General features: G+C 44.2%; 1 protein-coding gene and 1 pseudogene across 31 annotated transcripts; one reads left to right on the top strand and one right to left on the bottom strand.

Annotated features, from left to right (window-relative positions):
* Positions 1-3,952: 3,952 nt before the first annotated feature.
* On the bottom strand, positions 3,953-9,326 carry LOC118384909 (claudin-like protein ZF-A89). 31 transcript variants are annotated; one of them, XR_008138840.1, is made up of 4 exons: positions 4,918-7,099; positions 4,718-4,757; positions 4,326-4,340; positions 3,953-4,123 (listed from the first exon to the last, which is right to left on the bottom strand). XR_008138840.1 is itself a non-coding variant. In XM_052520559.1 (2 exons), the coding sequence occupies exons 1-2, from the start codon at positions 9,156-9,158 to the stop codon at positions 5,845-5,847; spliced, it is 1,053 nt and encodes a 350-aa protein (XP_052376519.1). In that variant the 5' UTR covers positions 9,159-9,326; the 3' UTR covers positions 3,953-5,844. The 31 variants fall into 31 exon arrangements, 1 of the variants encoding a protein (XP_052376519.1); XR_008138839.1 differs by lacking the exons at positions 4,326-4,340; positions 4,718-4,757 and adding exons at positions 4,184-4,198; positions 4,341-4,360 and having other exon boundaries at positions 4,846-7,099; XR_008138825.1 differs by lacking the exon at positions 4,326-4,340 and adding exons at positions 4,184-4,198; positions 4,341-4,360 and having other exon boundaries at positions 4,646-7,099.
* Positions 9,327-9,997: 671 nt separating this feature from the next.
* Positions 9,998-11,783, top strand: LOC127930690 (claudin-4-like; annotated as a pseudogene).
* Positions 11,784-13,471: the final 1,688 nt, after the last annotated feature.

Below are 13,471 nucleotides of genomic sequence, written 5' to 3' on the forward strand. Positions count from 1 at the left end.
CTCACAATGTGTTTTGTGCGGGGAACTGCTAGGTAATGATTCAATCAAAATGAACAAATTAATATAACGACACGTCCTGACCAAACATCTCATAACGGTAAACCTAGGGACTTCTTTCAGAACAGGGCAGAATGCTTCAGGAAACAGTGCTTCAGGAAACAGTGCTTCTGGAAACAGTGCTTCGGGAAACAGTGCTTCTGGAAACAGTGGAAAAAGTAAGTCAGCTAGCAAGGCATTGTTGTCATTTTATAACAGGTGATGGTAAGCAGAAATAAGGGAGGACTATTTCTCGTAGTATATGTGAGTTTCTCTTTCAAACAATCCCCTGGCCTTTTACACAGCTAGTAGCTAACGTTAGCCAAAGTAAGCTAGCTTCTGTCATCAAGGCAACGGGTGGCTATTTTGAAGAATCTCAAATATTAAATATATTTTACTTGTTTGACACTTTTTTGGTTACTACATGATTCCATATGTGTTATTTATTAGTTATGTCTTCAATAGTATTCTACAGTGTAAAAAATAGTCAAAATAAAGAAAAACCCTTGAATGAGTAGGTGTGTCCAAACTTGACTGGTGCTGTATAAATATGACATTGAATGTCAACACTGCCCTTAATTTATATAAATATCATAATGTTTACGCAAAATAAATAAAAACTAAAATTGTACCTTCTTAAATAATAATAATAATAATAATAGCCTTGGTTTCATGCATGTTAACATTAGAAGCCTCCTCCCTAAGTTTGTTCTATTCACTGCTTTAGCACACTCTGCCAACCCGGATGTTCTAGCTGTGTCTGGATCCTGGCTTAGGAAGACCACCAAAAATTCTGAAATTTTTATTCCAAATTACAACATTTTCAGACAAGATAGAACTGCCAAAGGGGGCGGTGTTGCAATCTACTGCAAAGATAGCCTGTAGAGTTCTGTCCTACTATCCAGGTCTGTACCCAAACAATTTGAACTTCTACTTTTAAAAATCCACCTCTCTAAAAACAAGTCTCTCACCGTTGCCGCCTGCTATAGACCACCCTCTGCCCCCAGCTGTGCTCTGGACACCATATGTGAACTGATTGCCCCCATCTATCTTCAGAGCTCGTGCTGCTAGACGACCTAAACTGGAACATGCTTAACACCCCAGCCAACCTACAATCTAAACTTGATGCCCTCAATCTCACTCAAATTATCAATGAACCTACCAGGTACCCCCCAAAGCCTTAAACACGGGCACCCTCATAGATATCATCCTAACCAACTTCCCTCTAAATACACCTCTGCTGTCTTCAACCAAGATCTCAGCGATCACTGCCTCATTACCTGCATCCGTAATGGGTCAGCGGTCAAACGACCTCCACTCATCACTGTAAAATGCTCCCTGAAACACTTCAGCGAGCAGGTCTTTCCTGGAAGGATATTGATCTCATCCCGTCAGTAGAGGATGCCTGGATATTTTTTTAAATGCCTTCCTAACCATCTTAAATAAACATGCCCCATTCAAGAAATTTAGAACCAGGAACAGATATAGCCCTTGGTTCTCCCCAGACCTGACTGCCCTTAACCAACACAAAAACATCCTATGGCGTTCTGCATTAGCATCGAACAGCCCCGTGATATGCAGCTGTTCAGGGAAGCTAGAAACCAATATACACAGGCAGTTAGAAAAGTCAAGGCTAGCTTTTTCAAGCAGAAATTTGCTTCCTGCAACACTAACTCAAAAAGTTCTGGGACACTGTAAAGTCCATGGAGAATAAGAACACCTCCTCCCAGCTGCCCACTGCACTGAAGATAGGAAACACTGTCACCACTGATAAATCCACCATAATTGAGAATTTCAATAAGCATTTTTCTACGGCTGGCCATGCTTTCCACCTGGCTACTCCTACCCCGGTCAACAGCACTGCACCCCCAACAGCAACTCGCCCAAGCCTTCCCCATTTCTCCTTCTCCCAAATCCATTCAGCTGATGTTCTGAAAGAGCTGAAAAATCTGGACCCCTACAAATCAGCCGGGCTAGACAATCTGGACCCTTTCTTTCTAAAATTATCTGCCGAAATTGTTGCCACCCCTATTACTAGCCTGTTCAACCTCTCTTTCGTGTCGTCTGAGATTCCCAAAGATTGGAAAGCAGCTGCGGTCATCCCCCTCTTCAAAGGGGGGGACACTCTTGACCCAAACTGCTACAGACCTATATCTATCCTACCATGCCTTTCTAAGGTCTTCGAAAGCCAAGTCAACAAACAGATTACCGACCATTTCGAATCTCACCATACCTTCCCTGCTATGCAATCTGGTTTCAGAGCTGGTCATGGGTGCACCTCAGCCACGCTCAAGGTCCTAAACGATATCTTAACCGCCATAGATAAGAAACATTACTGTGCAGCCGTATTCATTGATCTGGCCAAGGCTTTCGACTCTGTCAACCACCACATCCTCATCGGCAGACTCGACAGCCTTAGTTTCTCAAATGATTGCCTCGCCTGGTTCACCAACTACTTCTCTGATAGAGTTCAGTGTGTCAAATCAGAGGGTCTGCTGTCCAGACCTCTGGCAGTCTCTATGGGGGTGCCACAGGGTTTAATTCTTGGACCGACTCTCTTCTCTGTATACATCAATGAGGTCGCTCTTGCTGCTGGTGAGTCCCTGATCCACCTCTACGCAGACGACACCATTCTGTATACTTCCGGCCCTTCTTTGGACACTGTGTTAACAACCCTCCAGGCAAGCTTCAATGCCATACAACTCTCCTTCCGTGGCCTCCAATTGCTCTTAAATACAAGTAAAACTAAATGCATGCTCTTCAACCGATCGCTACCTGCACCTACCCGCCTGTCCAACATCACTACTCTGGACGGCTCTGACTTAGAATACGTGGACAACTACAAATACTTAGGTGTCTGGTTAGACTGTAAACTCTCCTTCCAGACTCATATCAAACATCTCCAATCCAAAGTTAAATCTAGAATTGGCTTCCTATTTCGCAACAAAGCATCCTTCACTCATGCTGCCAAACATACCCTTGTAAAACTGACCATCCTACCAATCCTCGACTTTGGCGATGTCATTTACAAAATAGCCTCCAATACCCTACTCAACAAATTGGATGCAGTCTATCACAGTGCAATCCTTTTTGTCACCAAAGCCCCATATACTACCCACCATTGCGACCTGTACGCTCTCGTTGGCTGGCCCTCGCTTCATACTCGTCGCCAAACCCACTGGCTCCATGTCATCTACAAGACCCTGCTAGGTAAAGTCCCCCATTATCTCAGCTCGCTGGTTACCATAGCATCTCCCACCTGTAGCACACGCTCCAGCAGGTATATCTCTCTAGTCACCCCCAAAACCAATTCTTTCTTTGGCCGCCTCTCCTTCCAGTTCTCTGCTGCCAATGCCTGGAACGAACTACAAAAATCTCTGAAACTGGAAACACTTAACTCCCTCACTAGCTTTAAGCACCAACTGTCAGAGCATCTTACAGATTACTGCACCTGTACATAGCCCACCTATAATTTAGCCCAAACAACTACCTCTTTCCCAACTGTATTTAATGTATTTATTTATTTTGCTCCTTTGCACCCCATTATTTTTATTTCTACTTTGCACATTCTTCCATTGCAAAACTACCATTCCAGTGTTTTACTTGTTATATTGTATTTACTTCGCCACCATGGCCTTTTTTTCCTTTACCTCCCTTCTCACCTAATTTGCTCACATTGTATATAGACTTGTTTATACTGTATTATTGACTGTATGTTTGTTTTACTCCATGTGTAACTCTGTGTCGTTGTATCTGTCGAACTGCTTTGCTTTATCTTGGCCAGGTCGCAATTGTAAATGAGAACTTGTTCTCAACTTGCCTACCTGGTTAAATAAAGGTGAAATAAATAAATAAAATGTCAAAAAATTTGTTATTTTGTGTCTACACTTCATACAATCAGACAAATGCTCAGTCATGTAGGAAAGCAGTTTATTGATAATGTTGTTCATCACGACTCATCATTACAATCATTATTCATTTCCTTAACATGATCTATATCAGATTTAGGTTTTGATCAAAGACCAAGTGCATTTTATTACTTCTGATCTATCCTGACCTAGTCTGATCTAACCTGACCTAGTCTGATCTAACCTGACCTAGCCTGATCTATCCTGACCTAGTCTGTTCTAACCTGATCTATCCTGACCTAGTCTGTTCTAACCTGACCTAACCTGATCTATCCTGACCTAGTCTGATCTAATCTGAGTCTGATCTAACCTGACCTAGTCTGTTCTAACCTGATCTATCCTGACCTAGTCTGATCTAACCTGAGTCTGATCTAACCTGACCTAGTCTGATCTAACCTGACCTAGCCTGATCTATCCTGACCTAGTCTGTTCTAACCTGATCTATCCTGACCTAGTCTGTTCTAACCTGACCTAACCTGATCTATCCTGACCTAGTCTGATCTAATCTGAGTCTGATCTAACCTGACCTAGTCTGTTCTAACCTGACCTAACCTATCCTGACCTAGTCTGATCTAATCTGAGTCTGATCTAACCTGAACACGTCTGTTCTATTCTGATCTAACCTGAGTCTGACCTAGTCTGATCTAACCTGATTCTGATGTAACCTGACCTAGTCTGATCTAACCTGAGTCTGATCTAACCTGACCTAGTCTGATCTAACCTGATTCTGATGTATCCTGACCTAGTCTGATCTAACCTGATTCGGATGTAACCTGACCTAGTCTGATCTAACCTGACCTAGTCTGATCTAACCTGATTCTGATGTATCCTGACCTAGTCTGATCTAACCTGATTCGGATGTAACCTGACCTAGTCTGATCTAACCTGAGTCTGATCTAACCTGACCTAGTCTGATCTAACCTGATTCTGATGTATCCTGACCTAGTCTGATCTAACCTGATTCGGATGTAACCTGACCTAGTCTGATCTAACCTGACCTAGTCTGATCTAACCTGATTCTGATGTAACCTGACCTAGTCTGATCTAACCTAACATGAGTCTAATCTAACATGAGTCGGACCTAGTCTGATCTACCCTGATTCTGATCTATCCTGACCTATTCTGATCTTACCTGAGTCTGATTTAACCTGACCTAGTCTGATCTCCGTCACATATACTGTACAGTCATATACTGTATCTCAGGGGTACCGTCTCACCTTACCCTGCATGATTTTGCATGGATTCAGTCATATAGCAGTGTATCTGTGTACTCTGTTTAAAACTCTCTGATTAGGCTGGTGAATAAAGAGCTGTCCAGCAGATACCAGTCTCTCATTGTCAAGCATTCTTTTTTTCCTTCTTTTTTTTTATTTTTACAATCAATATAAGAAACATGTTAAAACATCACTCAGAACTACTCCTCTATCTGACCTCCACAAACAGCCGTGATGGAACACTCTCTGATGCTGCATACCCCTGTCTGGGGTGATGGAGGAGGTTGCATCCAAAATGGAATCCTATGTCCTATATAGTGCGCTACTTTTGACCAGGGCCCATAGGGCTCAGTTCAAAAGTAGTGCACTATTTTGGGTATAGGGTCCCATTTGGGATGCAGTCACTGCACCTGTCCTGTAAATTTCACCATACAGTTACTACACAGTTAATCTACAGGCCTCACCTAATACATCTCCACACAAGAAAATCATCTAGGTGGGAGCAATGTGGACTAAATCATCCCAGACTTAGGCATGTCTTTAAGGTAGTGAGGAGAGAATGTGTTATCCTCTCTCTTCCTCAAACATACAATGTTTTAAGCCCTCTCTCTCCTCCCTTCCTCCCCTTATCCATTCCTTCCCTCATCCATCCAGGACAAGGCCAGCATTTGATATCCTCTCCCTCCTCAGCACCTGTACGTGCTGCAGAGCATCCCCCCTCCGATCATGAGCAGAGCTCCAGACACCCACCCCACGTAGATGGACGCCCCCAGCTCCCCTCTCCTCTCCTGGGTGGCCAGAGGGTTGTAGAAGCCCTGGATGATTGTGTGAGCGGACCAGCTTACGGGGATAACACACAACACCCCCGCTGCCATGAACACCGCGCCTGCCGCAATGCCAACCTTCGACTTGGCCAGCCAGTCGTCATGGAGGAAGTTGGTGCACTGTGCCCCAACTACAGTCAGCCCGATGGCGAGCACACTGACCCCAATGGAGACGCAGATGAGAGCCCTGGAAGCCTGCAGGTTCTGGGGCAAGGCCAGGAGGGAGTCGTAGGCTTTACACTGCATGTGGCCCGTGCTCTGGATAACACAGTTCATCCATAACCCTTCCCAGAACACCTGGGCAGTGACAATGTTGGCTCCGACAAAGGCTGTTACCTTCCACATGGGCAGGGCACAGATCACGATGGTCCCCATGAACCCGATGAAGGCCAGGACAAAGGCAAGGATCTGTCGGCTCATTGTTCTTCCCCGGAATAGTTGAAAGTGTCCAATAGGAGGTTCTGGAAGTATTGTAATGGCCACGTTGTCGTTAGCTTGTTGGATCTGATGTGGGGTTGACTTCGCATAGTTTGCATTTCCTACACTACAAAATGAGACTGGTCTTGGAAAAAGGCCTGATAGTTCAGATGCGGACAAGTCAAATTCTCCATTCTATCTATAAAAGTCCATGAATCCAAACGTTGCAGCTAATCCAAGGCAGCTGTGACAGCAGAGCAGACCCTTTGTCCTCTTTGAAACTAACAATGATTACAAGTCCACAAGTTGCATCTAAGCCAAGGCAGCCGTGAGAGGGTTGCTGTGTTTGTCGAATGAGAGCACATTTCCTTGTGTCAGTAACACTGGAGGTATTGTGAAAGGAAATAGAACAGGGAGGGGATTGAGCTAGTTTGTGTCTCAGGTTACCGGCATGTCCTGATTCCCCAGTATGGGAATGTGTGAGGGTGGACAGTGGTTACCATGGAAATACACTGAACAAAAATATAAATGCAACATGTAAAGTGTTGGTCCCATATTTCATGAGGTGAAAAAGATGATTAAGGTGGTGATTAAGGTGGTGAGGTGATTAAAGATCCCAGAAATGTTCCATACGGACAAAAAGCTTATTTCTCTAAAATGTGCAGAAATTAGTTTACATCCCTGTTAGTGAGCCTTTCAACTTTGCCAAGATAATCCATCCACCTGGCAGGTGTGACATATCAAGGATCTGATTAAACAGTATTACACAGGTGCACCTTGTGCTTGAGACAAAATGCCACTCAGTACATCCAGCTGGCCTCACAACTGCCAACCACTTATGGTGTTGTGGAGGTGAGCGGTTTGCTGATGTTAACTAGAACAGTGCCCCATGGTGGTGGTGGAATGGGCAGGTATAAGCTAGACAACGAACACAAATTCATATCGATGGCAATTTGAATGCAGAAATATTGTGACTGGATCCTGAGGCCCATTGTCGTGCCATTCATCGGCCGCCATCACCTCATGTTTCAGCATAATGCACAGCCCCATGTTGCAAGGACCTGTACACAATTCCTGGAAGCTGAAAATGTTCCAATTCTTCAATACTCACATTGAACATGTTTGAGATGCTCTTAATTGACGTGTACGGACAGCGGTCCAGTTCTCTGCAATATCCAGCAGCTTCACGCGAAGGACATGCCACACGACACAAATACTGACTGGTTTTCTGATCCACGCCCCTCTTTAAAAGGCATTTGACCAGATTCATATCAGTATTCCCAGTTGTGAAATCCATAGACTAGGGCCCAAGTCATTGTGCCAATTGACTGTCCTTGTAAGTCAGTAAAATCTTTATTTTGTGTTCTAGGCTATTGAAGTTAATTTCAATTAAGAATTTTCAGCCGGTGGGTCTGGACAAATGACTCCCCATAGAGAACCGCTATAGTTTACCTACTTATATTTATGCTTCAGGGGAATATGCAGGGGTTAAATCAAAGTTTGTCAAGTGCGCCGAAGTCACCAGGTGTAAACCTTAGTGAAATGCTTACAGGCACTAACCAATGGTGCATGTGTGTAGGTAAGTAAAGATAAAAACAGTAGAAAAGACATTAAAAAAATAGCAAGGCTATATATATATACAGACACCTGTTAGTCAGGCTTATTGAGGTAGTATGTACATGTAGGTATCGTTAAAGTGACTACATATATGATGAGCAGAGTAGCAGAAGTGTAAAGAGGGGTTAGAGAGTCCTGCTCACTATATGTACAAGTAGGACATGGAATTGAAAAAGCCATTAAAGGAAACCCTGGAGCAATTATGGTTAATTGCCTTGCTCACGGGCAAATGAGTAGTTTAGCCCAATATTGGAACTGACCTGCAAGAGATTGTGAACAGTTTAAACCCCAGTCTACACCATAGCCTGCTTGAACCAAAACAGGAATTCAACGAGAATAAAGTACAATGATTTATTAAAGCATTAAAATCGTTAAAACATGTCATGAAAAAAACAATTCTAATCCCCACTCGAATTTCCATGGTGCACTGCAGTTAAGCGAAGAGATTCACATTCATGCATAATTGCTACTACAGTCTCCATTTAAGACAACTTCAGGGTTCCGTCTTGTCAGACATAGGCCGCACCACTGGCTGCAGAGCGAGGGGCGGAATATTTGGCAGAGTACCCACCCTCCTTGCGCTGGGGGCACTGGCAGCAGAGAAGTGCGCCCCCGATGAGCATCAGGCCAGCAGAGCCCCATCCGATGAACAGCGACGCGCCCAGCTCTCTCCTCTGCGAGTCGGTGAGAAGCGGGTTGTAGAAGTCCCTGATGACGGTGTTGGCGGACCAAGACACCGGGATCAGACAGAGGATGCCGGCGACCTGGAAGAACACACCGGATGCGATGGCCACCTTGGACTTGGCCGCCTCGTCGTTGATGCAGTTTGTGCACTTCCCACCAGCAATGGAGAGCAGAATGCCGATCACGGCCACGAGGATGGAGATGACGACCAGAGCCCTGGCGGCCTGGAGGTCCTGAGGTAATGCCAGCATGGAGTCGTAGACCTTACACTGCATCTGGCCCGTACTCTGGAGCACACAGTTCATCCACAGGCCCTCCCAGAAGATCTGCGCGGTTACGATGTTATTGCCGATGAAAGCAGTCACCTTCCACATGGGGAGCGCGCAGATTATGATGTCACCGATCCAACCGATGATAGCCAGGGCAATGCCCAGAATCTGGAGACCAGCGGAGGCCATTGTGTTCTATCTACTCAAACACGCGTAAACCAGGCAGGACTAGTGTTTAGCAGTGGGAATGCTAGCTATTTTGGTTAGGATACAGACTCCAACCTTTATACCCACCTACCAGGGTATGGTTACTAATTGGGACGATTGAAAGCACCTGTTTGTTGGCCGACACACACCCACCGAACTAATAAGCGTGCCCAAACTACCCATATGTTATGCTGCATTCACACGCTAGTCGGTCTAGGAAACTCAGAAATGTCCGAAATGGTTGTAGTTATACACGTGCCGCGCTCAACCAGTTAGCACACGTGTCAAACTCATTCCACGGATGGCCGAGTGTCTGCGGGTTTTCCCTTCACCCTTGCACTTAATTGATGACTTAAGGTAACTGATTAATAAGTAACTCCCCTCACCTGGTAATTGAAAGTTAAAAAACAAAAACCTGCAGTCACTCGGCCCACCCCTGACCTAGCAAGTCGGAAATGTCCGAGTTTCCTAGTTCCGACAAGCACATGAATGAGGCATCGTTCCCCTCTCCGCCACAAAGTGCTGAACATAGACTACGCAATTTACTGTCATTGATACCAGCTGTCAGTCTATTAGTCCCAGTCCGTTCATGTGCAGCATGTTAACTACACGCAGTTGTATCCACTGATCTCCAAATAACCCGAATGGCTAAGCTTTCTGTGCGTAAAACCTGTGCGTCAGTTTGGAGAGTATTGAAAGTTCGCCACGCATGGGCTGTTGGATTCTAATGGATGCTCATGAGTGAGCTGTTGGTTTCTGTGATAAATTATAATTTTAACATCCAACAACGGAAATCAAATCCCCACGTGGGCTATTGTCGCGTTCAAGTGATACTCGAACGAGTAAACTAAAATGTCCCACTTGCTTACTTGGTTGTAGTTCCGAGTTTCCTAGTTCCGACTAGTATTTGAACGCAGCAAAAGTCCCTGATATAATACGTCTCCTTCACACCGTCATTCTTTCTTTCATTCCTTCCCTGCTTTCTTCATTTTCTATATAACGCGACTGTCGAAAAGCTTTTCAAAAGTAATATATAAGCCTACAAAGCAATGCTGTTTTAGATCTCAAATTAAATGTGAGCAGCCTATTTAACTTTTTTTGAGCTCTTGGTTGTTTCCTATTTTGTGTTTTTATTTAGTTGACGTCACATTTAATTGGGAAGGTATATTTTATTCGATAACAACAGCATGCTTTACTGCATCCTGTTAAAGGCCTTTGCTGAGTTTCGACCATCTGGTCTGGCTCCAAAGTTAGTGTCCATCGTAGTGCATGGTAGTAAAAAACATAATTTGTGATAAGTGTCCTAATGATTTAATGTAAAAAAAAATCACGTTCATGGTTTTGGATGTAAAAAAATATATTTGCAATAGTGCAAATATAAAAATATATTGTGTAACATTTTATTATTTGAGTTAGAATGTGTAATTCTTCTTCTCCCCTGCTCGTTGAATAATTTTAAAAAAAGGCTCAGATAGTGGCTGGTTAACTAATCAGCCATAGATGACACCCAGTCTGTGTATTGGCCTGTAAGCAGCCACGAAGCGCTTATCTTCTGTTTCACACACACCTCTCTACCTGTGGCATTGGGTAGGACAGCCAATGCAAAACTGGAGAGACCATTAGAAGCCAAAACCCGCACAAATAAACTTTTTCACAAGAATCGTTGCGACAAGTTTATTTCATAATTGAGTAGCCTACTTTTGCAGATTGGAGCAGTCTATTTTTCAGATGTGAAATTATAATAATTTAAATGTGGTGCATATCTCTTGGCAATGACCCAAGACACATTCCTATGTAGGTTATTTTTCCAGGATTTTGTACAGAGCTAGGCACATTGAGGGGCTTCCTGTGTGGGAAGAACATTCCTGAACTCCAGGACAGCGTGATAGATGTGTGGATCTCTTAGTAACGGAGCCAAAGCCCACCCGAGGATGGAGGGGGCTCGGTTGGCTCTCTATATAACCTTATTCTGCTTTAGGGGTCACACACTCGGTCTGCTTTTTGGAGGAGAAGAGGGAGATCCATATAGTAGCAGTAGCAGTAGCTGGCAACGATGGTATCTTTGGGGCTGCAGATTTCCCGGTGCTGGGCTGGATGGGGAACATCATCTGCATCCTCCCCATGTGGAAAGTCTCGGCCTTCATCGGAAACAACATTGTGGTGGCGCAGACCATCTGGGAGGCTCTGTGGATGACGTGCTTGGTGCAGAGCACAGGCCATATGCAGTGTAAGGTCTACGACTCACCCCTCTCCTTGCCTCCGGACCTCCAAGCCGCCCGGGCCATGGTAGTCATCGCCATCCTCTTGGCCATGTTCGGGTTCCTGCTCTCGGTTGTCAGGGGGAAATGCACCACCTGCGTCGGGGACCAGTCAGCCAAGGCCCGGGTGGCCATCACTGCCGGGGTGTTCTTCCTTGTGGCTGGGGCGCTCTACAACTCCCTGGTACCCGACTCACAGAGGAGAGAGCTGGGCGCGTCCCTGTACTTCGGATGGGGTGCGTCAGGACCGCTCCTGATCGGGGGTGCGCTCCTTTGCTGTCAGTGCCCGTCGAGGGGAGACCTTCTATAATGGAGCGAAGTACATCGCGCCCAAGTCCTCTGCGTCGGTGATATAATGTTTATGAGTTTGTAAATTAAAATATATATATATATATATATATATATATATATATATATGGAAAGGGTTTTTAGATTTCTTTTCGTTTTGTGAATTGTTTGTGCTACTAATTTCTTTGACTACTCTTTTTTGGAACGTGCGTTTCAAAATAGATGTGTGCTTTAGCCCATAAGTTCTCAAACTGTGGGTGAAAGTCGTACTAGGAGAATGCACAAGGTGCAATTTCGAAATCAGTTCCTCCTCATGTTAGTCAATTCATACCTTTGAGCAGGGCTCTCCAACCCTGTTCCTGGAGAATTACCCTCCTGTAGGTTTTCCCTCCAACCGCAGTTGTAACTAACCCGATTCAGCTTTTCACCCAGCTAACTATTAGAATCAGGTGCGCTAGATGGAGGATGGGTAGAACACCTACAGGACGGTAGCTCTCCATGAACAGGGTTGGACAGCCCTGGCTTAGAGTTATTTATAGCTTTTCAGAAATGTCCAGATCAACCAGCTCATCTCAGCTAACGTTTTTAATTTGGCTGTTTTAAGCTCATAGATATTGTTGTAATTTTTTTTCTCACTCAAATATCAAATGAATACACATTAGACATGGCAAAATATATATTAGCTTTAAAATGGCAACATTTTCTTTGCACCCTATGAAAAAATGTGTAGAACTGCAGGTAATAAGCTTTAAACCTGCAAAATTATATCCACCAACAAGAGGGGTGTGAACAGTTTGTGTCATGAACTGTGCTTGTGCCCATAGAAATACACGTGGCGAGCGCGCAGGGGGCGCGGGATGTTCCCCAATGCTGGAAGGGGGGACTGAGTGAAAAAGTTTAGGAACCTCTGCCTGTGTATTGTTATAGCCTATAGCCTAGTTTACTTTGTAGACTATATGTTGTCTTTTGTTTAGCTTGCGCATTTAGAATGGTTATCGATTACATCAGAATAATAATTGAATAATAATTTCATACTGTTTTGAATTTTGACTGAGTTTTGCTCAAACTGTAAACAGACAACATCGTGTTTTGGGAGGATTTTCCCAGATTTCTATCCCTTTTGGGACATTAGCCTACTTAAAAAAAAAAAAAAAAAATTTCTCAACGAATTTTGAAAACTGAGTGATGCTCAGCACAGAAATTATGTTAATATTCCTTTTCAGAAACCCGTCTTGAGATAAACTGGGCGGGGGAATATTTATATATACATTTTGACATTTATTTTCACCTGAAAAGGATCTGGTAGATAGATGTGCGGTCTGTTGCCTACTGTATGTGAAAAGAGGCGCGCTCTCTGTTGCCATTAAATATATATAATATATGCCATTTAGCAGACGCTTTTATCCAAAGCGACTTACAGTCATGTGTGCATACATTCTACGTATGGGTGGTCCCGGGGATCGAACCCACTACCCTGGCGTTACAAGCGCCATGCTCTACCAACTGAGCTACAGAAGGACCAGACGTGGCTAGAAGGGATCCATCTTTTTTCACTGGATGTTTGTTGTTGTTGCATTTGAGCTAACCCTAACCCTTTTCCTAACAACCTAATTGTCCTAACCTTCTAAGTTAGTTCTCCTAACCTGCTGCGAAAATTCAAATCAGACGTCAATTTGACAAAAAGCTGGATTCCTCGTCATTGTGTTTCCAGGCGCGCTCAAACGGATTGTGTCGAGGTGTCACCGAAAT

Source organism: Oncorhynchus keta, chromosome 6, assembly GCF_023373465.1.
Source record: "Oncorhynchus keta strain PuntledgeMale-10-30-2019 chromosome 6, Oket_V2, whole genome shotgun sequence".
NCBI classification, from domain to species: Eukaryota; Metazoa; Chordata; class Actinopteri; order Salmoniformes; family Salmonidae; genus Oncorhynchus; species Oncorhynchus keta.

Bases quoted from the DNA above. Each gene is read 5' to 3' on its own strand.
- LOC118384909 (XM_052520559.1), bottom strand. From the start codon at position 9,158: ATGGCCTCCGCTGGTCTCCAGATTCTGGGCATTGCCCTGGCTATCATC. The intron at 6,407-8,667 runs GTTCATCGGATG...ATTCCGGGGAAG, and splicing joins AGAGAGCTGGGCGCGTCGCT to AACAATGAGCCGACAGATCC.